Below are 27,353 nucleotides of genomic sequence, written 5' to 3'. Positions count from 1 at the left end.
TGTGTGCTGCTCTTACCTGGGGAGCACAGGTGAGGATCACTTGTATTTTATAGGACGAGAGCCTTAAGCCACGATGCTTTTATTTTCTGCAGCAGCTAGCTATGATTCCCCTCAGCAGCCTGGGATCTTTCTGCCAGACCTTATTTTTCTCAAGCCATTCTGCTACCAGCTTTTGAGTGGTGCACGGGACCGGAGGTGAAGCTCTCGCCTCTCAGTCAGAAGGCTGTGAGTTGGATCCTAGGGAGAGGCAGCTATTTGTCTCTCTGGGTTGAGATATCTGCTGAACAAAACTCCTCATTGGTGACGGGAAGGGCATCCGGCCATTAAAACACTCCGCTAGCTCCATTCAGTTGCCCGGATTCCACCCTGCGAGGGATTATGGGGTCATTAAAAGACGATGATGATGATTGTCCCACCAGTTTTTGTTTGCTTCATTTGCTAAGTGAGTTTTGCCCCATTGTACGACCTTTCTAGCCTCTGTTGTTAAGTGAACCACTTAACTAGCAACCCAGTTGTTAAGTGGCTTCCTACTTTGCTTGTCAGAAGGTCACCAAAGAGGACCATGTGATCCTGGGACACAACAACGGTCATAGCACGTGAACGTATTGATTGCAGTCCACACAGCAGTCCGCAAACCTATTTTACGATAAACTTGCAGGTTTGGATATATTTTTGCTCTGCCCACATTCCTCCTCGTTTCTGAATTGACGTTTAGCAACTGTAGAGAGAACATTTCAGGCAACTTGCCTGCTGCTCAGCCCCAAGCCAAATCTCCACTCTTCACCCAGTTTTAATTTTCCTGCTTCCTTTTAAGTCACTAGGTGGTGCTGAAGCTCAGATATATAACAAAAAAAAAAATCCCCCCATTCAGAAACAAAAGGTCTTGGTGACATCTTCAGACACAAACCCAACCCAAAACCAGGCTCCTAATTGGTCAACAAGAATGAAGAGACGATGCTATGATCCAATTCCTCCTCCCCCGCTTCCCTTTTGAGTCCTTTTCACCAGAATGAGCCAAACTTCCACCAGGTCCCTGCATCTGCCTTGACCAGGATGTCCATGGAACGTGGTTAGCTCCCTCAATCGGCTTTGTGTCCGTTGTGCAAACATGAGATCATGAGCCTGAAAGGGTTTCTCCCAAAAATAAAAAGGGAATTTTTAACAGCTGGCTGGATCACAGTCCAGGATCCTTCTGGATAGAGAAAAGTCTCTTTTTAAGCCTCGACATTTTAAAAAGAATCCCCATCCCAAAGCTGGAAGATAATTGACAGCCAGAAAAGTGCATTGAGGTAGGGGATGGGTTGTTTTTTAGTGGATCCCCATTTGTTTTATGATCTGATATGGTCCTTTCTGGTAGTGGGGGGGAACCAAGAGTTGGTTATATATACTTTATATACATTAGGATGCTAATGTATGCTGGAGCTCTGGAGAGCATGGCTTTAATGCCATCCTTATCCCAACATACTCCTTGCTATTGGGTGGAAGATCATCCAAAGTTCATCCCAGGTAAATTGAGCAGCTGGAAATAGATTTTGATTTCTCCCTTTGATCCATCTGAAAAAAAAACATTAGCAGCTTATCAAGATCATATTTTAGGCAGCCCCGAGCGACGTGCCTTTCCCGTTATTTACTTTGCTGGGTTTAAAGTCCCAATTTTACTAACTCCCTAAACCAGGCCTCTCCAAACTTGGCGGCTTTCAAGACTTGTTGGAATTCCGACTCCCAGAATTTCCCCAGCCATCCACACTATGGCTGAGTAATTCTGAGAGTTAAAAGTTGCCGAGTTTGGCAAAGCCTGCCCTAGACTAGAGCCAACAATGGCAATATGTCTCTTAAGATGCTGTTAAGCAGGTTAACTACCATGGTGGTGCAGTGGTTAGAGTGCAGTATTGCAGGCTAACTCTGCCCACTGCGAGGAGTTCGATCCCAACCGGCTCAAGGCTGACTTAGCCTTCTGAGGTGGGTAAAACGAGGAGACCCAGATTGTTGGGGGCAAGAGGCTGACTCTGTAAACTGCTTAAGAGAGGGCTGTAAAGCACTGTGAAGTGGCGTATAGGTCTAAGTGCTATATGGTCAACATTCATCCTCTTTTCTGTTAAGTTAGATCTTCCCAGTTTCTTTCAGCCTGGCTCCACTCGGTGTTCCCTTTCTAGATGGGTGCAGGCAAGAGCTGACTTCTCCATACAGATACCCAAAGAGGATTGCTTCAGCCACCTAACCAACCTCCAGAAAAGGGCCCGGTGGTTTTATCTCTTGAGGTTCTCCTTATCACCACCTAGATCCTCTCACTGGAGTCACTTAGTTTTGTGAGACAAGGGCGGCTTCATACGTTTGACAAATAAGTACATGGAAAAAAAGGAAGACAGCACCAAAAGACCCCACACAGTTGAACCCTGAGCCACAAACACCCTCTTCTAAGGAAGGACTTGCAAACCAATGAAACGGTACTTCCTCTAGAGATTGCGACACGCTTCCTGGGGAGTGATGGACTTGCGAAAGACGTGTGGCGAAACACACAAAGGGAGCATTTTGCGTGTTAAGAACTTGGTCAATCTGCCCGGTTGATCAGAGGAGAATCTGGCCTTACAACCTTAATCGTGTTTTAGAGCAGGAAGTTGCTGGCTGGGGAATTCTGGGCATTGAAGTTCACAACAATGAAAGCTGCCAAAGGTTGGACACACCTCTGTTTTAGAGGTTTAGAATTTGTGCCAATTGGATCGATCAACTTAGAAGCGTGCCATGGCCCAACATGTCACAAGGGCTGATATACATAAAATGCAGCCAACTGTCCCCATTTACCCCCCCCCTTGCACTAATCCCCCAAAGGGTGCTTTTTTTGTGTGCATACAACACTGTATGGTTCATTTATTTCCCAGGTTCCTCTTTTAAGGATGGTGTCCATCGCATCTTTGTATGAGTTCATTTGTATTTGAACTGTCAACCTTTTAAGAAGCAATTTTTCACTGCCTCCTTTCTTGGAAGCAGGGAATTTTCCATTCTAAAAATAAATCTTAAAAGCTCTAAAGATGCTCTTCCTCATTTTAGCTTTTTTTTTTTTTAAAAAAGAAAAGCTTCAAATATTGCACAACGAGAAAACCAGAGAATGTCTATTTTTGTGTTCCACCCTGAATTTAATCAGACAGGCCTTGATCAAGCCAACAGGATAATAATTTATTGGGGTGGGTGATAGTTAGTTCCACAACTGTCTTAACCATCAAACTTAACAAACGTATGCATGAATGAGATGGACGTGCTCTTACAGAAACGTTGGAACGGAGGAAGAAACCAGTTTAAATCAAGACTTGTCTTCAGATGTAGTCCTGGACTCTTCAGAAGAATTCTTTTGTACCTGACTTGTAAAAAGTTGTGAAGGCCGGAACCCAGCCTGAGGAGGAGCAAGAACTAATATAATCTTCCATCCAGGAGAGAGAAGACAAGAAAGATTTCAGCCAACGGGTGAATTAACCTGCTGAGTCAGTCAGTATAAGTAGACAATCAGTTCAAAGTATGGCTACAAACAGTGGGAAGTTGGCTTTAGAGAAGAGAGAGAAGTGCGAGCCAGTTGCCGGGTGGCTAAACACGATGAAAACAGAAGGAATATTAAAATCCGATATTAGTCAACGATAGTCCCTCGTGCAGCGAATTCCGAAATGGCTCCCACTTGCCAAAAATGTAAACAGAAAATCTCTTGCCACCTGAAGTAAACGGAGCTTTGAATCAAACCATGGTTTGCTTTCTAACTTGTGGGCTACTTGCGCTGCGGTTAGTTTTTAAGCTGTTTTACGGACGAACATTTTTAACAGATGCTTTGAGGTTGAGCAGACCTGGGTATTTTACGGGCCCCTGGGCCATCAGTCCGAAATTAGAAATCAAATGGCACGCAAAATAGGTGCATTGCTTTAATTTTGAAGATAAGCCCCGTTTAAAAAAAAAAAAAATCTACACACCTTCACAGTTCGATTAGTTTGGCCCTCCACAACAGACCTAATTTCTCCTGTGACCTCTTGGGAAAAATTCATTGCCCACCCCCTGGGTTAAAGGCTTGTTGTTAGCATGGAGTCATCTTGGAAAAGTCACTTCTGTCATTGAAAGTAGTTTTCACTGGTGAAAACAATCCCACTTCACCGTGAATTGGGTTGGGTTGTGCTAGGCTTAGCGTACGATGCGAACTCAAAGGTGGCTAAGTCATTAAAGGTGAAGCAAACCATAGTTTAGTGCTTTGTGTGCATTTAATCATTGTTTTGCAAAAGTCCACTCATGGATGGGCTATTGTCAAGGGATAATAGTTTGTCCTGGTTCACCTTGGTCATGGTGGTTGGGTGACAATATCCTGAATTCTTCTGAGTGAGGATAATGCTTGCAATGTTCCATCACAGCTACCATCTTGACTCTTGGGGATAGTAACATGGATGCTCTTACAGAGTTCAGAGATGGGAAAAATCAAGCTTTTCGGTTCCTTATTGAGTCACGCAGACCTGTCTTGTTCCAAAATTGAGGGTTGGTATTTTTCCATTCCTTTCTTAGCTGGTCCCTCCCTGCTCAAATGTCATGATAGGGCTCCATTCTTTAAGCACCACAATGTGACAAGAAGCAAAACAACCCGAAGGAATGGCTAAACCCAGCCTCTCCACATCAAACATCTTCAAGAAGTATTGGAGGGTCATTGCTCCCCGATTTTGTAGTTAGCAACATTCCCGGAGAACAAGTTGAACAATGAATCAGAGGAATGGCTTCCCTCCTGAAGTTATGGGTGCTCCCATCACTGGAGGTTTCCAGGAAGAGATGGAACCACCATTTATCTGAAATAGGATAAGATCTTCTCCTTGAGCAAGGATTGGACTAGCAGACCTCCGAAGTCCCTTCCAACTTGTTCTTCTTTTAAGGCTGGGCCAGCGGAACAGATGCATTAGAAGATGCCACCACACATCTGACAGCAAGATGACGGAGGTCCATTGTCCACGTTTCACCATGTGCAACCTCTTTCTATCCTCCCTCCTTCTCCTCCCAGACCAGAGTTAGAGCGTTACGGATGATACCTTCCATGGATGGTTTCTAGGTTCTGCTACAATTTCTGAACATGCCTTCTTGGAACATGTTCTGCACAAGGACATCACCATAATAGCTCAGCCAAGAGCCAAGCAGAAGAAAAGAAAAGGATGTTCTGTCAGGATTCTTCAAAAACATCACACACGGATTCTTTCACTAGTGTGTCCAGGTTATTCACCCGTAAGTGTTCAAGAATGACAATCTCAGGAAAGTGCAAGGCTGCTTTTGCCTGCGGTTTCGGTCTCCTTCAGACAGACAGCACCATGATCCGCAACTCAAGCATTTTAATTGCACGTCCCAACCTTGTGGTCTAAAATGATTCGCTAATTATATAATTGCTTTTTTTTTTTTTTGGTCATTGCTAGCCTCGCAAACAAAAACTTAAAACGAAACCAATGTCCTTGCGGGTCGTAAACCGATCTTGCTTCATATCATCGCTTAGGGTTTATGCTTGAAATGGGCTTCCACTGGAAAGGAAAGAGAAAAAAAGAAAGAAATTATATCATCAAAAGAAGCTGCTTGTCAGCCCTGAAACTGGCCTGACTGAGGCCATTTTATTTGTCATTTAACTATTTTTTCTTTACATACAATAAGTGCTTGGTGTACAGCGTACTATCTGAGTCAGTTGCTTACATAGCAATACTTTTTTAAAATCCTAATTTCTACCTCTGACTGAGGCCATTTGAGACACTGAAGAAGAGGGATAGGGAGGAATAGAGAGAGTTGGGGTTTGTAGTCAAAACAAAATGCTTTCTCGTGGGAACCAAGGACATTCCTGCAGGTGCTTGGAAGGAGGGGACTGGAGTCACCTAGCAACTGGACAGCATCCTGATTGGACCATGTGACTGATCGCTTGGAAAAAGTGACCAACTTTCACTTTCAACTAGGTGGAAAACCACGGGAATATTCAGAGTCCGTTTTCCACCAGCTTGTGCCCAATATGACATATCCAATCAACCAATTCTTTGAAGAATTTGCCTGCTTCAGAGTTTTGTTTGCTACGGGTATGGTTACTTGGAACCCTGATGACCTCTTTACAGGTCGTCCTCGACTTACAATGGTTTGTTTAGCGACTGAGATTATAACGGCACCGGTCCCAGTTTTGATGAAGGCTTCCGTCGACATCGTACAAGCGATGGCTCCTCCCCCGAGACCGAGCGCTGGAGCCTCACCTGCGTATTCCTGGGGCAGCATCGGCCTGTTGATCAGTTTCTGAAAAGCAGAGATCCACTCCAGCTGATCGCTTTTGGTCTCACAGGCAAAGAGGAATTTCCGGTCAGGGGTGATGATGGTGATGCCGTATTGCCAGTGATTTCCCTGGGTGGACGGTGGGAGCCCATCCAGAGCCTTGTAGCTGTTTTCTTTACTCCCAATAAAAACCTCCCCCCTGGCGAAAGCATCCTGAGGAGAGGACAAAGCGGAAGGACTCCATGTTTACAAAGGAATTGGATTAACCTGGTTGCTTTTTTTCTCTGTATCGCTCTGAAAATTAATGACCAAGACAAGATCTGAAGCCCAAACCAACAGTCTTTCCCTTCCCTTTCTCAACTGGGGCTCCATGAAAAGTCACAATTAGGAGGAAAAATATTCCTATCTATATCTCTATCTATCATCTATCTATCTATCTATCTATCATCTATCTATCTATCTATCTATCTATCTATCTATCTATCTATCTACCTACCTCTACCTATCATCTATCTATATTTATCTCTACCTATCTCTCTGTCTACCTATCTATTTCTACTTACCTCTGTATCTGTCTCTATATCCGTCTATATCATCTCTACTTATAATCTATCTCTACTTATCTCTATATCTGTCTATCAATCATCTATCTATCTCTACTTATCTCTATGTATCTATATATCCATCTATCTCTCTATAGGTAGATAGAGATTAGAGATATTATCTCTCTCTATCTCTGTCTACCTATCATCTCTACTTATCTCTATGTATCTATATCCATCTATCTATATCTACCTATCTTTCTATCTCTACCTATCATCTATCTCTAATCTCTATGTATCTATCTATATATCCATCTATCTCTATATCTATCATCTCTACCTATCATATATCTATCTCTACTTATCTCTATCTCTAATTATCTCTATCTATCTCTAATTATCTCTATCTACCTATCATCTATCTCTAATCTCTATGTATCTATCTATATATCCATCTATCTCTATATCATCTCTACCTATCATCTATCTATCTCGACTTATCTCTATCTCTACTTATCTCTATCTCTAATTATCTCTATCTATCTATCTACCTATCATCTACCTATCTCTCTACTTATATTGATCTATCGATCTATCTGTATCTATTTCTATCTAAAGAAAGAGCTAAAGAAAAAAAGCTCGCATTCTCTCTCTTCAAACCAGAAGGAGAAAGCTAAAGAATTATTTTAGAAGAAAACAAGAGGGGTGGGGGAACTGAAACAAATCTAGAGAGGCTTAAAGCCAACAGGGTGAAACGGACCACAAAGAGAGAGTCCTGCATCTAGACAGAGAAGAAGAAAAAAGACCCAGTTGCAAGATGGGGTACGTCTGTTTTGGCAAGAGGGCCCGTGAAAAGGATCTGCGTGTTCTGGTACGTCGGACCTTGAAGGGGAGCCAAGAGTGCGAGGCAGCTGTTTAAAAAAAAGGCAAATGCTATCGTGGAAGGAATTAGAGAACAAATCGTCCCTTTCTTCCCAGCCTTGGTCAGATGCCACTTGGAATGTGATATCCAGCAAGGAGTTGAGGTACTAGAGAAGGCTACCAAGATGGTGAGGCAAATGGAAACCAAGCCCTGTCCAAAGACTCCAAGGAGCTGGAATGTTTACTATTTGAAGACTGCTGGTGTATTTGAAAAGATGTAAAAGAGGAGGAGGAGGAGGAGGAGGACAACTTACCAAAGGATCCTTAAAGTACATTAATCTTCTATCATCCATGGTAAACCAGCGTTTTTTGAAGCCTTCTGTTTGCTAAAAGGGAAAAAATGGAAAAGAAAAATTTTATCGGTAAACCAGCGACATGTTTATCTAAAATGCAAGATAGATATTTTTATTTTCCTTCCTTTTTTTAAAAAAAATATATTTTTCACATTAAAGATTGTCTGGTTAATTGCGCATGTAGGAACTTACTAAATAATTTAAAAAAGGAAAAAAAAATTCAGCACTGATATTGCTTATTTGAAACTTCTTCAGACCACATATGAAGAAGAGGTGAAAGGGTTAAGCTCGTGACTTGTGGAGCCATAGTTTCCTAAAAATAAGAGTTTATTAAAGAAGTCACAATTGGCTGGATTCCCAGGTTATAAAAAGCCTACAACCACGGCTTATTTGTGTCTGTGTATTCAGGCAACACAGAGAGCTACGACCAAAGAGAACAGATTACAGATTCAAATTCCAGCTATGATAAGCAGGCAATCATAATTATTCTTCCAGTTTATCTACTTTTTTAAAAAAGGCAGAATACAATGCTGGCCACAGATCCCTAAAAACAGCCACATCCATAAAAAATTTTTTTCAAAAGTACAAGTTTCTAGTCCCTTTGGCATCTGGAAGTATATGTGGTTCATGCTTGCATCAATCCTGACAGCTGGGGAAATGTTCTGCATGCGTTTTCCTACCCTGAAAGAAGCAGGAATGTTGAGTATTGGAATATAAACCTAAACTTCTGCCTTCCTTTTGAATCTCTGCCACACTCTGATATTTTAATTTCCCTTGGGGTCCCAAGAAAGGGCGGAGGGAACGAAGCATCTTGCAAAAAAACAATACATAATTTAGATTGTGCTGATCGGATTAAATTGTTAGCAGCAACAGCCAATTTATACAAATCTCTCTCTCTCTCTCTTTTTTTCTTTTAAAAGACAGCTCCAGTTAAAATCTGATGCAAACCTTAGGCTTGTTTTAATTTGTATTTAATGAATTGGTTAAGCACAGAGACTGAGGCCTTGATTAAAACTCTCCTTGGCTCACAACAGCAAGAAAATAATTAAGTTCTTGGTTCACCTTAATTAGGAGAGAGAGAGAAACTGCAATGCATGGGGGAGAATAAAGATGGTTTTCCCCCTCAAAAGCTGACTGGAGAGCAGAGAAGTCAGATAAAATGTTCATCTGGAACTGAAGAAAGCCAGGTTAAAAATCCCAAATTTTCTGCCTAATCAACCCTGCAAGTCCGTTGTAAGGAGCCAAAAGAAAGGAGGAAAACCATAAAAATGAGCCATATTTTTTGGGAAGAAGATAATAGCTTATAATAATAAACGCAGGCACACTAATCCTCCTCAGGGATGCTGTAACTCCATTTTGAATTGGGAAGGCACAATATTTATGGCTGTAATCTTGTTCAAGACAGGCGAGGATGAGAACGGCCTCCTCCCATCCAAAGACTTGTAGCCAGCCAAATTCCCAAATCGGTAGTAATTTTCACTCCGCTATTATGGGATGGTCTATTAGAAGACATTCAGCTGGTCCGTCGAGCATAGAAATAACTTGGTTGTTTAAGGAAGCTACCCGACGTTAGTTCTTCAAGGACTTTTGATATCATCTATAGTTAGCCATTTCCAGAGAAAGATCCACCAAGGTCCTATTTCTTTAGGGTTCAGAATATATGCGAAATATCAGCTTTCTAGCGCAACCTAAAGTTGCCAATCAAAATTCCTTTTGAATATGATCAGGCTTTTAAGCAGGGGTGGGATTCTAAATTTTTTTACGACCGGTTCTGTGGGCGTAGCTTGGTGGGCGTGGTGTTGCCTGATGGGCGTGGCTTGGCGGGCGTGGCAGGGGAAGGATACTGCAAAATCCCCCTTCCCTCCCCAACCCCACTAACCTGCTTTCCAGCTCCGTTCTCCTGGGCAGGGCAACCCAAGAAGACCCAGCCGATCAGCTGGGACTCAATGGGAGGCGGAGAATAGATGGGGTTTGCAGGGCCTGTCAGAGGTGGGATTGGCCGGTTCTCCGAACTACTCAAAATTTCCACTACCGGTTCTCCAGAATCGGTCAGAACCGGCTGAATCCCACCTCTGCTTTTAATGCTTTCCATAGGATCTCAGGGTCTCCAAGCCGACCCTAACCCCAGTACAAAACCACCATGGACGTATTTCAACCATCTCTTTGTAGCTCGCAACATATCACGCTATGGAGCAGAACTGGCAGAAACGTTTGAAGGAAGGCAATAACCAAACTTGAACGGTAATATCTATGGAGATTCTCAGTCATCAGGACTTGGTTGTCTTGAAAAAAAAAAAAAAAGCAACGTGGGGACTTGAAATGTCATCCAAATCACCATGATTCGTGCGCAATATACTAACGGAGACCAGGATTTATAAGGTCATCCTGTTTTCCCACCCAACATTGTCAAATTGCATTTGACCGAAAAGATTAAACTCGACTTACTTTTGGCCCAGTTTTCTCCATGTAGCCTTCCTTCAGGTAATTCCTTGAAAGTTTTGGCACCAGCTAGAACGTTCAAACGATAGAAGAGGAAGGAGGTCAGAAGACAGAAATACTACGCAGTGCCAGTGGAGAAATGAAGCAGGAAGAATATTCTTCAGGAAGAATAAAATTGCATCAGCCTCCCAAAAGCTCTTTAGCCATCAATTGTTGCAGTGAGAGGATAAAACGAGGAAAGCTGGCTTGTGCAGTTATTTGACACAAATAAACAGACATTAAACCAGTGTTTCTCAATCTTAGTAACTTTAACATAGGTAGACTTCAACTCCCAGAATTCCCCAGCCAGCTTGCTGTTCAATCGAGACGTTCTCCTGGTGTGTGGACTTTCAACTCCCAGAATTCTCAACCATGCTGGTTTTTTCTTGGGAATTATGGGAGTTGGAAGTCCACACAGCTGGAAGTTGCCTAGTTTGAGAGACATTAATATAAATAATTCCAGGGAACAAAAAGAGGAAAGAAGAAATGCCAAGCTCACATCAGTATTGCTGGCTCCGGGGAATGCCACTTGCAAGTAATGGAATCGCGCGGCACGGATGGCGTTGAACCAGTCCACCATTTCCTGAAGAGCAAGAAAATGGTTGTGTAAATGAACATGCACCAGTGCACCCTTCAGAGGCGTTCGCTACGATTTTTCTTAGAGCTGGCTAGGATTGGCTTTTAAATGCAGCTCTTCCCACAATGGTTAAATCTCATTTCTCCAGGCTCCACTTTCAAAATAATACTATTTCATTCAGTGGCAGTTTCTCTGCATTCCCTTTCTTAAACTGAGTTTATTTTTTTTATTTTTCAAAAAAAAAACCATGTATATAGCCATTCATCTTGTCACCAATTTTGGGCAGCTCAGTTTACAAATGGCAGCCACTTATCGCAAAAGAATAACTGCTGGTTTTAGATCTAAATTTTCTAATCGCTAATTTTCATTTACTCTCCATTTCACGCGCAGTTTAAAAAAGAAAGTATTTTGAGTCAGAAATAATCTGTATTTCAAATTAATTTCAAGAGGTTTCAGGAAGGAAGAGACATTACCCTGTAGTAAGATAGGCGGTAGGTAGGTAGGTAGGTAGGTAGGTAGATAATAGATGGGATAGATGATATAGATGATAGATAGATAAGATGATAGAGATGATGATAGATAGATAGATAGATAGATAGATAGATAGATAGATAGATAGATAGATAGATAGATAGATAGATACAGATGATAGATGAGATAGATGATAGATAAGATGATATAGATGATTAGATAGATAGATAGATAGATAGATAGATAGATAGATAGATAGATAGATAGATAGAAAGATAGATAGAAAGATAGATAGAAAGATAGATAGATATGGGTGGGTAGATAGGTTAGATGGATGGATGGATGATAGAGACAGAGAGAGATGATTGATGGATAGGACGACAAAGAGAATAATACTGGGTGGACAATTGTCTTAGCAATTATCTGGAGCCACCCTTGTTGCCACCACAAGTCAGAAGGGCTGCACAAACACACAGAGACACAGTCTCTACTTGGTGCTCCTTTTGGCCCCATGCAAACCAACCCTTGGAGCTGCTTCCTTCCTTACTTCGGGGCTCCCACCTTGCCATCTTCATGGTAAACAAAAATATTCCTTGTGCTGTTGTCCTTCAAGTAGGTGATCTGCAACCCATGAGGGTTTCCAATTTTCTCGGGCTGGAAGGTGGCGTTGAGATGCTCAATTTTCATAATCGCTTTGGGTTCTTTGGCCTGGCGAGGAAAACCACCACAGCACATCAACCACAGCTGCAATGTTGGAGGGCTTCGCTATATCTGTGGCGCATCGGGTACACAAGCACTCACCCCAAACAAAATTGGGAGAAGCAGTTCTGTAATCCATCAGGAATTAACATAAGGTCGGGATTCAAATTGAAGTCACCAACCTTGGCAACTTTAAGATCTGTGGACTTCAACTCCCAGAATTCCCAGGCACATTCAGTAAATACAGAAGAAATAGTGGACATGGGCGGATAGAGCTCCCAGACAGCTTAAGTTGCCTCTGTTTTTAATTGCAACTGGCCTCAGCAATATGCAGAATCTTTTAAACTCCCCCCCAAAAAATATTTAAAAAAATCATTCATTCGGAGCATTATGAATTATGAATTCTCGCTTCCTCAAACGTAATGCTCAAAGGTGCATAAACACCCATTTGCTCTTATTTCTGGCTCCGGATCTCCAGAAGATCCAGAAGCAACCATGACGTCACAATCCTCATTTCTTTGCCAACCGTAGGAAGGAGCTGAGTCATCTCTATGAAGAAATGACCCAGCAGTTGTCTTAGGATCTATCAGGACCTTGGACAGCACCAGCCATGATGCCAGCTGAGGAATTCTGGGAGTAGAAGCCCACATATCTCTAGTAACCAAGTCTGAGAAACAGTGGGCTAGACCCTTCCTTATAGATGGCCTTCTGCCTGAGACGTTCTAGTGCAGTGTTTATTCTACCTTGGCAACTCTGTGGACTTCAACTTCCAGAATTCCCCAGCCAGCATGCTAAGAATTGAAGTCCACCCATCTTAAAGCTGTCAAATTTGATCAACCTTGCTTTGGTGGATCCTGTTGAACTAGTCACTTTTCCACTCAAGGTGCAGCGAAGTTCTTTCACTCGAAGGGAGAACCTGGCCACTCCTTCCTCTTGACCAGACATTGACCATAGTTTGTCTTTCGCCTGAATTCACTTGAGATGCTAAACATAAAGCCAATTAATACATCAAAAGACCATGTTTGTATTTATAGGGTGGGATAAGTCCTACCAAATCCACCAAGTCTTGGAAGATGATGATGACCAGGTTCAACGCCAGAACAACTGAGCTCCTACCACAAACAATGCTACCGTCATCCCAACCTCCTTCAGCTCAACCCAACATGGTGAGAACGCCAATCTTCCACACCTACCATCAGAAATCTGGTATTCTCCTTCTATCTGAAGTGGTTGTCCTCTCCCACCGAGTGTGCAGCTTGGGAAGGAAGCATGGTACGGCAAAATGGATCTGGGATTCGGTAACCCAACTGAGGGGGTCAAGTGATTGAAGCTGTGTGTGATTGGTTTTGTTGGGGGCTAAATTTAGTTTCTTTGGGGTTAGCTGATAGGATCTGCGGATCTCTTTTTGGTGTTCCTTCAACAGATTGAACCATTAACTCACTCCCAAGTTAGTACAAGGCCCGTGAGAACTTAGGAACACAGTCTTATTCTCATGTTCTCCCAGAATGTAATGTACCATATCATTAACTAACTCGATTCCCATGCTTCACTACGAAACTATGTGGTGGGGCTTAGTTTGCGGGGAGGACAATAAGTGAAAAAAAAAACTGCCTCTGCCTACCAGCATCCATCGGTATTCATTTGGCTAGCATCCTGTCAGTGTGTGAGGCTGTTTAGAAACTGAAACAGTATTTGCTATGTGAGCAAGATGGAGACAGCAAGGAGCCTGAGTGGGACTTAGCTCAACTGTTCTGAACTAAAGCTAGTTGCTGCTTTGAAACTGAAACTAAAATTGAAACCGAAACTCCTCTGCTTGTATTTTGCATTTGGAGGAGATTTCTTTTCCGGTGGGATGGAGTAGAATTCCTCAGCATCAAAGTGTGTTAATAATAATAAAATACTAAATACTAATGCTCTGATGGTCATTTCACAAAATCCTTTCTCAGTGAGCCCCTAGAAGCCAGGAGGAACATACATGCCAAATTTCAAGTTTGTAGGCTTTATGGTTCTGGAGATTTTATGATGATGCGTGAGTGGTATTTCACTTTTATATATATAGATTAAAATCTACAAACAAGAGACCGGGCAGGTTATCTTATGGCCCATTCTTCAAAAGAGGACCTACTCTACCACCAACCACTACCATCACTCTTACATCATTTTTGTTGTAGTATTTCAGGGCTCCTTCCCGTTCTGAAAGGACAAATTTTCTGCTCAGAAACTGCCCATTATCACGTCCCCTCTTCCACAGATATCCTTCCCGGTAGCCTGTGGAGAAACAGCAAAAAACAGCAATGTTTTCTACAGGAAACAGATGATTACTTTGTAAAAAAGAAGATGAAACTTAGATTGTTCCTTTGTGAACATTCATCCAGAATCTCCTGGTGGAAATAAAAAAAATCCATCTTCTGTTTTAGTCTGGCAAGTCTGTAGGCAACAACAATAAAGAAAGTGCTAAGAAGGAATTCCAAGTATCATTTCTGGGGATCTGTTCATATGACATAGAAGTATTTTAGTTGGGACCTCAGGACCTGTTTAAAATCTAAGATACTAGTGGGTTTTTTTTTAATAATTCATGCTTTATTTACAGTTTTCCTTTCACATCATACATATTTTGTGGACAGTACATTGACTAGGTCAATGTCCTTTTTAAACAATGCTAATAATGATAATACAAATAAGTATATACATAAAATCCTAATCTTCCAACTACAACAATATGATTATCTCTTTATAATTCTTTCTCATTTGTTTCCATTCATTTAAGCATAAATAACATTTCTTTTCACCATGTATTTGTTATCCCCTATTAAGTCATGTGCATATTATTATTTTTTTAAAGTACTCATTATTCTACCATAATTTCAATATCCCAAATGTCTAGAACTATATATGTGATACTAGTTTCGATGCTCCTGCAAAACCCAGTTGAAATGGTTCAACTCCTTGCCAAGAAAATTACATTCCTACTTGAGAAAAAGATCCATCTTGTAAAACAAAGAAAAAAAAATAACACCTGAATTTGGCCACAATTCCTGGCAACCTCAACTTTTCCTCGTCCTTAAACGATCTTGGAGATTTGGGTCAGAAACCCACACCTCCTTTTGTATCCACGTTCATGTTTTAAGATGCCTTCAAGCTTCTCCCTTGTTTCTTCTTGGTTCCATTTCAACCCACCCTCGAGTCTCACGTTGGTGAGAACATAGCTCAATGTTCTCTTCTCTGTTTTTATCATGGACACCATTTCTACAGGGCTTCCTTCATCTCTGCACTGGTCTCTCCATAATTTGCTTTTTAGTCTCCTTCGGAAGGAAGGACAGATGGATCGACTCCCAAGCTCCTTAGTGCAACTGAGGAGGAAAACAAGAGTTTGTATGTTCCATCTTGAGACAATGAGGAGTAAAAAATGCCAAAGTTCTCTCAAGGACACCGTGAAAGCTGTTGGGTGTTGCCCCCACTCCCCCCAAAAAACCGCCTTCTTACCCATGACCCCAGCTTTGCAACCATCACGGTCTCAGCTGTACCGTTTCCACCACACACCCACTGTTTTATTAACAACAATGCTATTGTTGAGCTCTGCACAGAAGGAAAGATTTGAGGGCCAGGCATGAAAGAGGCTTATTTTATGCATTTTCCTCGGAGTCAAGAAGAAAAGAGGGCCTTGTGTAGCTTTTGTGTTCCACATCATGAGCACCAAACATCTTCTCTGAAGCTTCTACACCTCAGCCTGGATCTTCTAGACAGTTCCATCAATGCTGTGATGTCCATGACAGCCTCTTGGGAGAACCCACAACTCACTTCTGAAATCCCACCTTTCAGGAAGCCTTTAATTCGAAGTGACCGGTGTCTCCAAAGGCTGGGGATTCCATTTCTTCCCTTCAAAAAAATGCTAGGGATCTTCTCGCTCTTCAGACATTGTTGGACTCCAGTTCCCATGGTCCCCACCTGACACGACCGATGGTTTTCGATAATGGGAGACATAATCAATCATCTCTAGAACATCACCCACTTCTAGTCCTTGAGTTAGAAGAATTCAGGAAAGTCCTCTTGGCCAAAATCTCTGGGAGGACCATCTTCACAAATTGGGCTTCTTCAAAAGCCTTAAATCCTGGTATGTCTGACCATCGTGGCTTGTTTTGGGGGGAACCAAGTCGTCCTCAAAGGCAGGGATGGGCAGTGAAACCAAACAGCCCCCAGATTGTCCGGTGATTTACGAAGCCACGTTGCCTGTGTGTTGTGACACTCTTTCGGCGTCCACTCATTCGTCATATTATAACTTCTGCTGCTCCGGCTGTTCTCTAGCTAACATTTCCCCTCCTCCTCGCTCTCCCCCTCCTGCAAGAGTCTCTTGCTTGTCCTTGTAAGGAAGGGGTGCCAGCGTTTCTCATTTTCTGCACACCGTTGCCAGCCCCAAGGAATCAGGAAGCAAACAGCTTGCCTGTTGGAGCTGCAAATCAAAGGCAGGCTAGTAGGAACTCCAACACTGGAAGTTTTTTAAGAAGCAATTAGACCACCATCTGTCCGAAACGGTAATAAGTTTTCCTGCCCGAGCAGGAGGGGTTGGACTAGAAGACCTCCAAGGTCCCTTCCAACTCTGTTATTCTATAATTCTATTAACGTCTACCCCCCCAAAGCAAAATTATAGCCCGTCCCATTGAAATTCTGGTTAGTACACATTGGCAGGAGGAAGAAAGTCAGAAAACCACAGCTGATGAAAGCTTATTGCCTTACAATAAAATTTATTAGAAGCAAATACTTCCTGGTGCTTTGCGATTTTTGTTATGCTGACCTGTAACCAGTATTTCTCAGGCATCAGAAAACCTTGTATTTTGTCCCAACGGGATTTGTGATTGGCATTTCCAAAAAGGAGTGTCTGTGTTAATTCTATTTATTTATTTACATCCTGCCTTTTATATCCCACACATCTTCCTTCTCTTCTTTTCCCCCACAAGAAGAAAGAAACCTGTGAGGTGGGCAGGGCTGAGACGGACAGACTGGCCCAAAGTCACCCAGGTGGCTTTTGTATCCAAAGTGGAACTAGAATTCCCAGTGTACTAGTGATTGGCCCAAAGTCACCCAGGTGGCTTTCGTGGCTAAGGCAAGACTAGAACTCCCGGTCTCCTAGTGATTGGCCCAAAGTCACCCAGCTGTTTTCCATATCTAAGGCAGGACTAGAACTCACAGTCTCCTGGTGATAGGTCCAAAGTCATCCAGCTGGCTCTCATATCTAAGGTGAGACTAGAACTCACCGTTTCCAGCTTCCTTGTCTGGTGTCTTAACCACTAGAACAAACTAGTCTTCTTAACTTTTAAGTCTGACTTAAGTTTATGTTAGCCACTCTCACCATACCTGTAATTTATTTCCTCCATACACACAGGCCAATCTCTTAAAACATTCACAGGTAGAATGAAACAAAAGAAACAATCAGTTTCCAAATGAATACGTGTCTTACTAATTTTAAGACTGCCCTGAGCTCAAACCAATAGTGGCTTCCTTCTAAACAAGTGGTCCACATCCTGTTTGGCCAGCTAAAAATAAATCAAAATTACTCTTTAGTAAGTGCGAAAGGTGTACTTTCCCCTTCTTCTTTTTTCTTTTAGGAAACAGAAGTCTCTTTTGCACACCTGTATGGCAAAAGCATCACGAACCAACATAACTGGAACACAAGCCAGAGGTCAAAATGAACAGGTTGAGAATCCCAGATTTAACTGGTCAAGTGCGAACAAACTGATATGTAAAATCAGGATTCAATATAATCCTTGAACACTGTAATCAGTAACTCCGTTTCGGACCAAACACAGAACTATGCTTAAAAGTGGAAGTAAATATGACAAAAGTTTTCCCCCGCCTCCCCCAGAGGCTTAAGTCAATAAGAACTTTGAACAGCAAACATTTAGATTCATACCTACAAAAAAATATTTCTCCATTACCTGCAGAGTAAGGCTCTTGTTTCTCAGTGAAAATGAATTCTTCCCTTTCGTATTTAGCCCTGATCCATTGTTCTCGTAACAGTCTGACAAAAAGAAAGAAAACCAGAAAAAGGATTGATTTAAAAAGCACTGCAATGATGATTTTTTTTCTACCCAAAACAATATCCTCCAGCAATACAGACAATCCTCAGCTTATGACCACAATTAAGCCCCAAATTTCCGATGCTAAACAAGGCAGTTAAGTGAGTTTTGTCCCATTTTATGAACGTAGCATTATAAACTCAATCAACATGCGATGAATTCCGTGATTCATGTCTAGTTTCCGTTCACACATAAACATGTATTCCTCTTTTTCTACAAACGAGTTTAACCCTGGAAGTGTTGTTCGTGACAACAGATAATGCAATCATTATCTAAAACAACAACAACAAAAGCAAAACAGCTATTGTTTTCATCAGTAACATCCAAGAGCTGAAAAAATAATCCAATACAGATTATGACTTTTTAAGAGTTTTCAATTGATCCAATTTCATTGCAGGTGTTTTTTTTTTTTTTAAATCAGCTCAACCCAGCCAGCAGGATGAAGATTATAGTTACTCTGGCGTGCCTGGAAAATACTTATCCTCAAAATGCTTGAGCAAAAAGGTGGATACTTACAGGCAGTCTTGAAAAGTTGGCTTATAATAAAATGGTGGGATTTTGGATTCATATTTAGCTTTGGAGACAATATTCCCTGTGGAAGCCATGAACTGCAAGTAAATAGATATAGATATATATTTTGAAAGTCTATTATTAATTCATTCACTTGACCCAAAACAATCAAAGACAATCTATAATCCCTTCCGATTATAGATCTATCCGATGATCTGTTTAGATTCAGCATATAAAGGTAATGCTCAATTTACGACCAGAATTTCCATTGCAAAGCACGGTGGTGGTTATGTGAGTCACGCCTGATTTTTACAACCTTTCTTGCCAGAGTGGTTAAGCAAACCACTGAAGTTATTAAGTGAATCATGGGGTCCTTGAGTGAACCCAGCTTTCCCTGTTGACTTTGTCGGAAGCCAAATGTTGATCGCATGGCTTGGGTCGCTAAACGATGGTTGTTAGTCAAGGACCAACTGAAGTTGGGATCGCAGACAGGGCCAACAGTGGCATTTCTCACCCGGTAAGATTTTGCTGCAAGATCCCTTCAAATCAGTTGATCAACCCATTAGCCATCTCGAGCAATGATTTAAGGCAAGGGTCCCCAGCCTCCGGCATGCCAGAAACCGGGCCACACAAACAAACGAAGCCCCATTTATGGGGTTCAGCACATGAAACCCCCACCCATCCATGGGAAAAGCTCCACTCCACAGAACTGGTCTCCACTTCCCAAAAATTGGAGGGGCCACAGATTTAAGGGACCTCTCTGCTTTCTTTTGTTCCAGTTTTGTTCCATATAGTATCAACTCTCACGTTTCCTCTTACCACTTACGTATTCAAGATGGACAGTGAGATAGATGATAGATAGATAGATAGATAGATAGATAGATAGATAGATAGATAGAAGATTATGATGATGATAGATAGATAGATAGATAGATAGATAGATAGATAGATAGATAGATAGATAGATGATAGACAGATAGACCAGAACAACTAGATACAAGAATAGTTTTTCCCCGAACGCCATCCCTCTGCTATACAAATAATTCCCTCAACACTGTCCAACTATTTACTAAGTCTGCACTACTATTACTAATAATCTTCCCATCCTTCCTTTCACCCATCCCCTCCCACTTATGACTCTAGGACTGTAACCTTGTTGCTTGTATCTGAACATTTTTTTTATTATTTCCTTGTATGATTTGATTGTTTATTGTATCCTATGACTTTTATTAAGTGTTGTACCTGATGATTCTTGACGAATGGATCTTTTCTTTTATGTACACTGAGAGCATTTGCACCAAGACAAATTCCTTGTGAGTCCAACCATACTTGGCCAATAAAGAATTCATTCATTATTATTCTTCTTCCTCCTCCTCTTCTTCTCTTTCTCCCCTATGACTATTATTAAGTGTTGTACCTTATGATTTTTCATGAATGTGTCTTTTCTTTTATGTACACTGAGAGCATTTGCACCAAGACAAATTCCTTGTGTATCCAATCACACTTGGCCAATAAAGAATTCTATTCTACTCTATTCTTTCTATTCTATAGATGATAGATAGATAGATAGATAGATATAGATAGATAGATAGATAGATAGATAGATAGATAGATAGATAGTAGCTGATAGAGATAGATGATAGATATAGATAGAAAGAAATGATAGACAGACAGATTGATAGATGGTAGATAATGATGATGATAGAGAAAGATGATGATCTGCGAGACTAGCTCTTGCCCAAAGATGGAAAGGAAATGATATGCCAGAAGAGATGGAAATAATTAGAAAACTTTGGTCATGCGCTGAAATGAATAGAATAACTCAAGAATTAAAAGATAAGACTGAATTTGATTATTACAGAATTTGGGAGAAGTTTTAATACTGGTTGAAAAAAAAGGAGTAACTCTAGCAAAGATGATTAATATTTATGTATACATGTAAATTTGTATTTTTTGTTATGTATGCACCATGTTTATTGTTTTTAATGTTTTTTTCTGTTTGTTGTTCATTAATAAAATTATTAAAAAAGAGAAAGATGATGATAGAGATAGGTACAAAGAAATGATAGACATATAGATGATCGATAATAATAGATAGATAGATAGATAGATAGATAGATAGATAGATAGATAGATAGATAAATAGATAAATAGATATATAGATAGATATAGACAGACAAATAGATGGTGGATGATAGATGATAAATATTAGAGATCTCATCTATATCTGTGAGATGAGATAGAGATATAGAGAGGTGTGTATTTGTATAGCTTGTGTATTTGTGTGTTGTTTATGGGTTGATATATACTTTCTTTTGAGAGCAGGCAACAGCATTTCATTTTCAACGTGTGCCCACCGTAAAACGCAGCCCTAACGTTGATCTGATCTATCTCATCTTCCAGCAATCCGTTACCTCAATTTGCGCCGAGTCCCATTCATCCATACGGACGGATTTCACCTTGCTGATCTGGGGGATGTTGCGATGGATCCCCGAGCAGTTTAAGCAAATGAAGACCCCCAGCGTGTGGGAAGCCCAGTCCGGATCTGCGGAGACAAACATGGGAGGGAAGAAAGCAAGCATCGCAGCAGCGTGTGAGTCAGGCGTGAGGGGGAAAAACGCCTAGCGCTGAGAGAGGGGAAATTTGGGTTAGGCGGTTTTACGAGAGCAGCATGTAATATATATGATATCACTGCGAAGTTATTGTCACACCCAAGGTGATGCTCAGATCACAATCAGCCGTTTTGATCGGGGTTTCCAACCGCCCTGCTGTCATGTACACACCCGTCCAATCCAGGTAGTCTTCAACTTACAACTTGTTCATTTAGCTGTTATAGTCTGCCAGTAGCCTGTGGAGCTGGCAGCAGAGTCAGACAGCAGGGAGGAACACGGGCCAGTCCGGGAGTCTAGGGAATTGTAGGCACCACAAATACGATGATCCCTTAGTAGGGATCATCGGGTTGGGGCATCCATCTATTTTGAAGAACCCAGGCTGGAGAAAGTTAAGTAGACTTCCTCCCATCCAAATGGGATTTTAGGGATTAATTACGAGCCATGGTGGCACAGGGGTTGCAGCATTGCAGGCTGACTCTGCCCACTGCCTGTAGTTCGTGTTGTGGTACGCCGGCAGCCTGTGCATTCAGCAAAGGAATTGGGACAGTGGGGAAGAACGGGGACCAGTCAGGGAGGAGGGTCCTGTGTCCGATGCAGAGATGGGGCCAGGACCATCTGGGAGTGAGGTGCTGACTCCGGAGCCTTTGGAGTCTGGCAGCAGCAAGGCAGAAGAACAAGGGGAGCCTGTTCCCAGTTTGCGTATGCACAGAGCTGCTAGAAGGCAAGAGCAGCTAAAACAAAAGGGGCGACTTGGGAGTAAGGCTGGGAGGTGATTAGCCCTCCCATAAGACATAAAGGATGTGCAAAGGGACAGGAACCTTTGCAGGAAGCAACTTTGTTCGCTCTGTTTGGATTAAACCTTGAAGCTCTATGTGGGCTTTATACTCCATTTGGCTTTTTACAGTTAATTTGGCACTTTTGTTGTCGGCAGCCATTCAAAGGAGAGAAAGGTAGGTGCTTATCTCGAGGGGCTGTTTGGGACTCATTACGGGCTGGGAATGAACATAATTCCCAGCGTTGAAATGTTGGACTCAACTGTGGTCATAAGTCAAGAATCACACTTGTATCACACTTTAGAACAGATGCTTTGATTCTGAATAAGAGTCTAGGAATTGTGGTGTCCTTATTAAGATATATGAGGTTTCCAGGAAGTGGCAGCTGTGGGAAATGAGATACAGGAAGGGACAGTCCTTGTTTAGTGACTGCCTCATTTAAGCGGCCACTTGCGATTATGACAGGGATTTTAAAAGTACTTGACAACTAATCCACACATTTAATACGACCCTGGCAGGCAGGGCAGCTGGGATTAGATCACAAGCGCTGTCTAATAGTTTCACTTAGCAACTGCTTTGCTTAGCAATGGAATTGCCTGTCCCAGTTGCGGTCACTAAAGGAAAATGTTCTACGCCCTGCAAAAATTCATCAGTGGAAGGATTTGGGTTGTAAACATGAAGAGCCATGCTCCATAATAAAAGAAGATATTTCCTTGGTTTTTACTCCCATTTCCTGGGAATGCTAAGATTAAAACCCAGGATCTTTTATTTCTTTCTTTCTTTCTTTCTTTCTTTCTTTCTTTCTTTCTTTCTTTCTTTCTTTCTTTCTTTCTTTCTTTCTTTCTTTCTTTCTTTCTTTCCTTCCTTCCTTCCTTCCTTCCTTCCTTCCTTCCTTTTCTTCCTTTCTTCCTTTTGACATGCCAAAAAATATGCCAAGTTCCCAAGTTTCCTAAAATGAAAGCATGATTCTAGACCTTAGGATTCTGCGCAAAGAATCAATTCCCCTCTGAAGTGCCTAAGCTGCCATCACCAGCAAACTGATTATCCATGTAGTAATGTGTTTATTTTATATCGAGAGAGAGTTGAGGGATGTTTGGAAACTGAAACAGTATTTGCTGTGTGAGCAAGAAGGAGACAGCAAGGAGCCTGGGCGTGGCTTAGCTCAACTGTTCTGTACTAAAGCTGCTTGCTGTTGTGAAACTGAAAGTCCTCTGCTTGTGTTTTGCATTTGGAACAGATTTCTTTTCAGGTGGGGAGGGGGAATAGAACACCTTAGCATCAGAACATGATAATAATAATAATAATAATAATAATAATAATAATAATAATAATAATAATAATAATAATAATATAGGAAATACTCTAAAAGCTCTGATGGTCATTTTGAAAAATCCTTTCTTAGGGAGCACCTCGAAACCTACCTGCCAAATTTCAAGTTTGTAGGCTTTACAGTTCTAGAGCTTTTGTGATGAAGCATGAGTGATATTTTGCTTTATATATATCTGTATCTATATCTATATCTCTCTCTATATTAATTATATATCATCCCCTAAAAGAACAATAAATGCAATGTGCAATAAATCCATGCTTGAGTGCGTGTGTTCAGGGAGACAGAAAAGCGTCCGATACACTATTTGGCATTTCGAAAAAAAAGACCTTCCTTGGCACATTTACTACAAAGCGGACCAAAAAGGTGGGGGCATCAGAGTAACAATCCCTACCGGCTGCATTGGGGGCTGAATTCCCCCTTCCCCACCCCCCCAAAAAAAAAAGTGGGGAAGAAAGAGAATACAGAAGCAGCCCCAAAGCTATTTCCCAACCCACTTTATCCAGGGAGAGAGAAAAGAAACCGCACCCTTGCCTTTCCAAGAAGCAGCTCCCTACAAGAAGGGGGGCGTTGCACCCAGCGCATCACCCCCATTTAAGGGGATTCCAAAGTGGGGAGGGGACACATGCCCCCCTCAAGGTCTCTCCTCTCGCCCCCCCCCCAACCTCGGCTGTGTGTGCCAAAGGCGAGGCTGGCTTTCCCACCCCACCCAAACCAAGCCAGCTAGCTGACCAGACCCAGCTGTAACGGTCAATTTAGGGCCAGAAGAACTCCAGCCAAGCCCCTTCTGCTCCTTTCTCCCCAACCCACCCCACCCCACCCCAAAAAAACCCTGAGCCAGCCCCCTCGGCGCCCAGCCCAAGCCGGCATCCCCGCCGCTGATCTGCACTGCAGTTTGCAGCGGGGCGAGCCCCTCGCTTGGCATGGGCGATGACATCACCGCTGGTTACGTCAGCTGGAGAAAGGGGGGCAAAAGAGAGAGAGAAAATGGGGAGGGGTCCCCATGCGGGGAGGAGGGAGGGGGAGCAGGCCGGTCTCTTCTTTTCCTTCTGGGGGAGGAGGAAGTAAACCTTCCCTTTTGGAGGGGTGGTGGGGGTCCCAGGATCTTCCCTGGATTTGAGAGGGGAGGAGGCAGCCAGAAGAGGAGGGGAGGGGGCGTTGGAAGAGTTTCACCTGCCCATCTCTTGCCAGCCGAGTTGCTGGGAAAGGCACCCCGAGAAGCGCACAGGGAGCCCCCCCGATTTCCCTGCCTCCGTTGGCAACTTTGGCTGAGTTGGTCGCGGGGAGAAATCCAGGGGAGGGTCTTTCTCACACACCCACACTTTGAACCCCCTTCAGGATTTAGGGAGGGTGGGGTCCCCTGCTTTTCGTGGGAGGGGGAGGCAACCCATGCTTTGCACCCCGTCATCCATCTCTCTCTCTCTCCTCCTCTCCCTCCCTCCCTCTCCCATCTCTCTCTCTCTCTCTCTCTCTTTCCTTCTATCTCTCTTTCTTTCTCTCTCTCCTTCTGTCCCTCCCTCCTTCTCCCATCTCTCTCTCTCTCTCTTTCTATCTCTTTCTATCTCTCTTTCTCTCTCCTTCTCTCCCTCCCTCCCTTCCCCATCTCTCTCTCTCTTTCTCTTTCTCTTTCCCTCTCTCTCTCTCCTTCTGTCCCTCCCTCCTTCTCCCATCTCTTTCTCTCTCTCTCTCTTTCTCTCTCTCTTTCTCTCTATCTCTTTCTCTCTCTCTCTCTCTCCTTCTCTCCCTCCCTCCCTCTCCCATCTCTCTCTCTCTCTTTCTCTATCTCTCTTTCCTTCTATCTCTCTTTCTCTCTTTCTTTCTCTCTCTCCTTCTGTCCCTCCCTCCTTCTCCCATCTCTTTCTCTTTTCTCTCTTTCTCTCTCTCTCCTTCTCTCCCTCCCTCCCTTTCCCATCTCTCTCTCTCTCTCTTTCTTTCTCTTTCCCTCTCTCTCTCTCCTTCTGTCCCTCCCTCCTTCTCCCATCTCTCTTTCTCTCTCTCTCTCTTTCTCTCTATCTCTTTCTCTCTCTCTCTCTCCTTCTCTCCCTCCCTCCCTTCCCCATCTCTCTCTCTCTCTTTCTCTTTCTCTTTCCCTCTCTCTCTCTCCTTCTGTCCCTCCCTCCTTCTCCCATCTCTTTCTCTCTCTCTCTCTTTCTCTCTCTCTTTCTCTCTCTCTCTTTCTCTCTCTCTCTCTCCTTCTCTCCCTCCCTCCCTCTCCCATCTCTCTCTCTCTCTTTCTCTCTCTCTCTCTCTCTCTCTCTCTCTCCTTCTGTCCCTCCCTCCTTCTCCCATCTCTCTCTCTTTCTCTCTCTCTTTCTCTCTTTTTCTCACTCTCTCCCCCTCCCTCCCTCCTTGGGACCCCCTTCTCCCCCAACACCCCACGCCCGCCGCGCCCAACGCTTCCTCTTTCTTCTCCCCCCGCCCGTCCCTTCCCCGCAAAGTGAGCCCAGAAGCAGCGGATGGGAAAATTGAGGCCGGCGAAGGAGAGGAAGCCCTCCCCTCCCTAAAGCACTCCCCAAACCCTGCGCCACTGCTCGGGGGGGAGGGAGGGAGAAGTAGACCACGCAGCCCGCCAGCCGCCCCCAACCCCATCCATTCCACCCCAGAGAGGAGAGGGAGGGGGAGAAACCTCCCTCCCTGGCAGGCAAAGGAGGTCCCGGGAGCCCTGCACCTGCCGGAGCCGGGAAGGGGGTTAGTTGACGCCCCTCTCCCCCCCAGTCCTCTCCCACCCACCCCTCAAAAGGACCCCAGGACCCCTCCCCATATGTCACTCACCGCTGGCCTGGCAATCGGCGCACCGGCCGTTCCCGTCGCTTTGCAGCAATTCCAGCAGCGCCGTTTTGTTCCTCTCCTTCGCCATGGTGGGGAGAGGGTGGGGGGGGGGAGGAATTGGGATGGGGGGGAGGACGTCCCGGGGAAGGAGGGAGGGAGGGGAGGGGGGCGTCCGAGGCGACCTCTCCCTCTCCTCCGCCCTGCCCTCTTCGCCCCTCGGCCCCTAGCAGCGCCGGGTCTCCCGGCCGCCTCCCCGCCGCCGCCACCGCCGCCTGGGCTGGGGGCTGGGGGGGGGCTGCTTCATTCAGGGAGACCCCCCACCCTCCTCCAGGGGCCCTGGGGAGCCGGAGGGGAGGGCCAGGAGGGGCTTCCCGAGGCCGGACGGCGGCTCAGTCAGCATCCCCGCCCGGGGAGGGGGGGCGGCGCGGGGGGGAGGTTCCGCAGGCCTCTCCGGCCCCGAAGCGGAGCCAGTCAGCCAAGAGAGCAAAGCCAACCAACTCCGAAACTCTCCGATCCTGGCGCCCCCCCGCGCGCGCCGCCCCCCCGCCGCCGCCTCCCGGCCAGGCGCGCACCTATTCCGAGCCCGGCACGAGCGCGACCCCTGCTGGCCGCCGCGGAGATCGACCGGGCCGCCGCCTGGCTGCCCAGGTGAGACGCGGCGCGCCAGGTTGCCAAGGTCGCCCGCTGGAGAGAGAGAGAGAGGGGGCGGTGGGGGGGCTCCTGCGCCTTTTCCCTCCCGGAAAAAAAAGAAAGGAAGGAAGGAAGGAAAGGACGTGCCGGTCTTTCAGCGGAGTCCAGCAGGGTTGGGAAGGGGAGGACCTGGCCGCCGCCCCCGCCCCAACATTCATAACCCCCGCCCCCCATGAGCCCGGCAGGTGATCAACTAGGGGGAACGCAAGCCATGGTTTGGGGTGATGGGGAGCCGGGTTTAGCAATCCAGGCACTGGAGAAAAATTATGTATATATTTTCAATAGAAAGAAGACACCTTTAATACATATGTTAAAGAGAGAGAGAGAGAGAGAGAAATGGAAAGAGATATAGATATATAGCTATTATATGTATGTATGTGTGTATG

General features: G+C 43.9%; 1 protein-coding gene across 1 annotated transcript; it reads right to left on the bottom strand.

The window, feature by feature from the left end:
* Nucleotides 1–3,150: 3,150 nt before the first annotated feature.
* On the bottom strand, nucleotides 3,151–26,825 carry ADAP1 (ArfGAP with dual PH domains 1). Its single transcript, XM_087942021.1, has 11 exons — nucleotides 26,281–26,825; nucleotides 21,211–21,341; nucleotides 18,803–18,894; nucleotides 18,146–18,228; nucleotides 14,371–14,483; nucleotides 12,078–12,224; nucleotides 10,968–11,051; nucleotides 10,436–10,498; nucleotides 7,952–8,023; nucleotides 6,219–6,447; nucleotides 3,151–5,513 (listed from the first exon to the last, which is right to left on the bottom strand). Exons 1-11 carry the CDS (start codon nucleotides 26,363–26,365, stop codon nucleotides 5,485–5,487), a joined length of 1,128 nt encoding a protein of 375 aa, XP_087798147.1. The 5' UTR covers nucleotides 26,366–26,825; the 3' UTR covers nucleotides 3,151–5,484.
* Between the last annotated feature and the right edge of the window lie 528 nt (nucleotides 26,826–27,353).

Source organism: Pseudonaja textilis, chromosome 14 (assembly GCF_049901715.1).
Source record: "Pseudonaja textilis isolate UNSWEBS1 chromosome 14, rPseTex1.2, whole genome shotgun sequence".
NCBI lineage: Eukaryota > Metazoa > Chordata > Lepidosauria > Squamata > Elapidae > Pseudonaja > Pseudonaja textilis.
Note: the sequence above shows the minus strand (reverse complement) of the source record. Positions and strands in the feature narration are given on the sequence as shown.

Excerpts from the sequence above, each read along its gene's own strand:
- ADAP1 (XM_087942021.1), bottom strand. The coding sequence starts at position 26,365 with ATGGCGAAGGAGAGGAACAAAACGGCGCTGCTGGAATTGCTGCAAAGC. Across the intron at positions 18,895-21,210 it reads GGGACTCGGCGCAAATTGAG|TTCATGGCTTCCACAGGGAA; the intron begins GTAACGGATTGC and ends ATTTACTTGCAG. Across the intron at positions 14,484-18,145 it reads ACAAGAGCCTTACTCTGCAG|GCTACCGGGAAGGATATCTG; the intron begins GTAATGGAGAAA and ends GTTTCTCCACAG.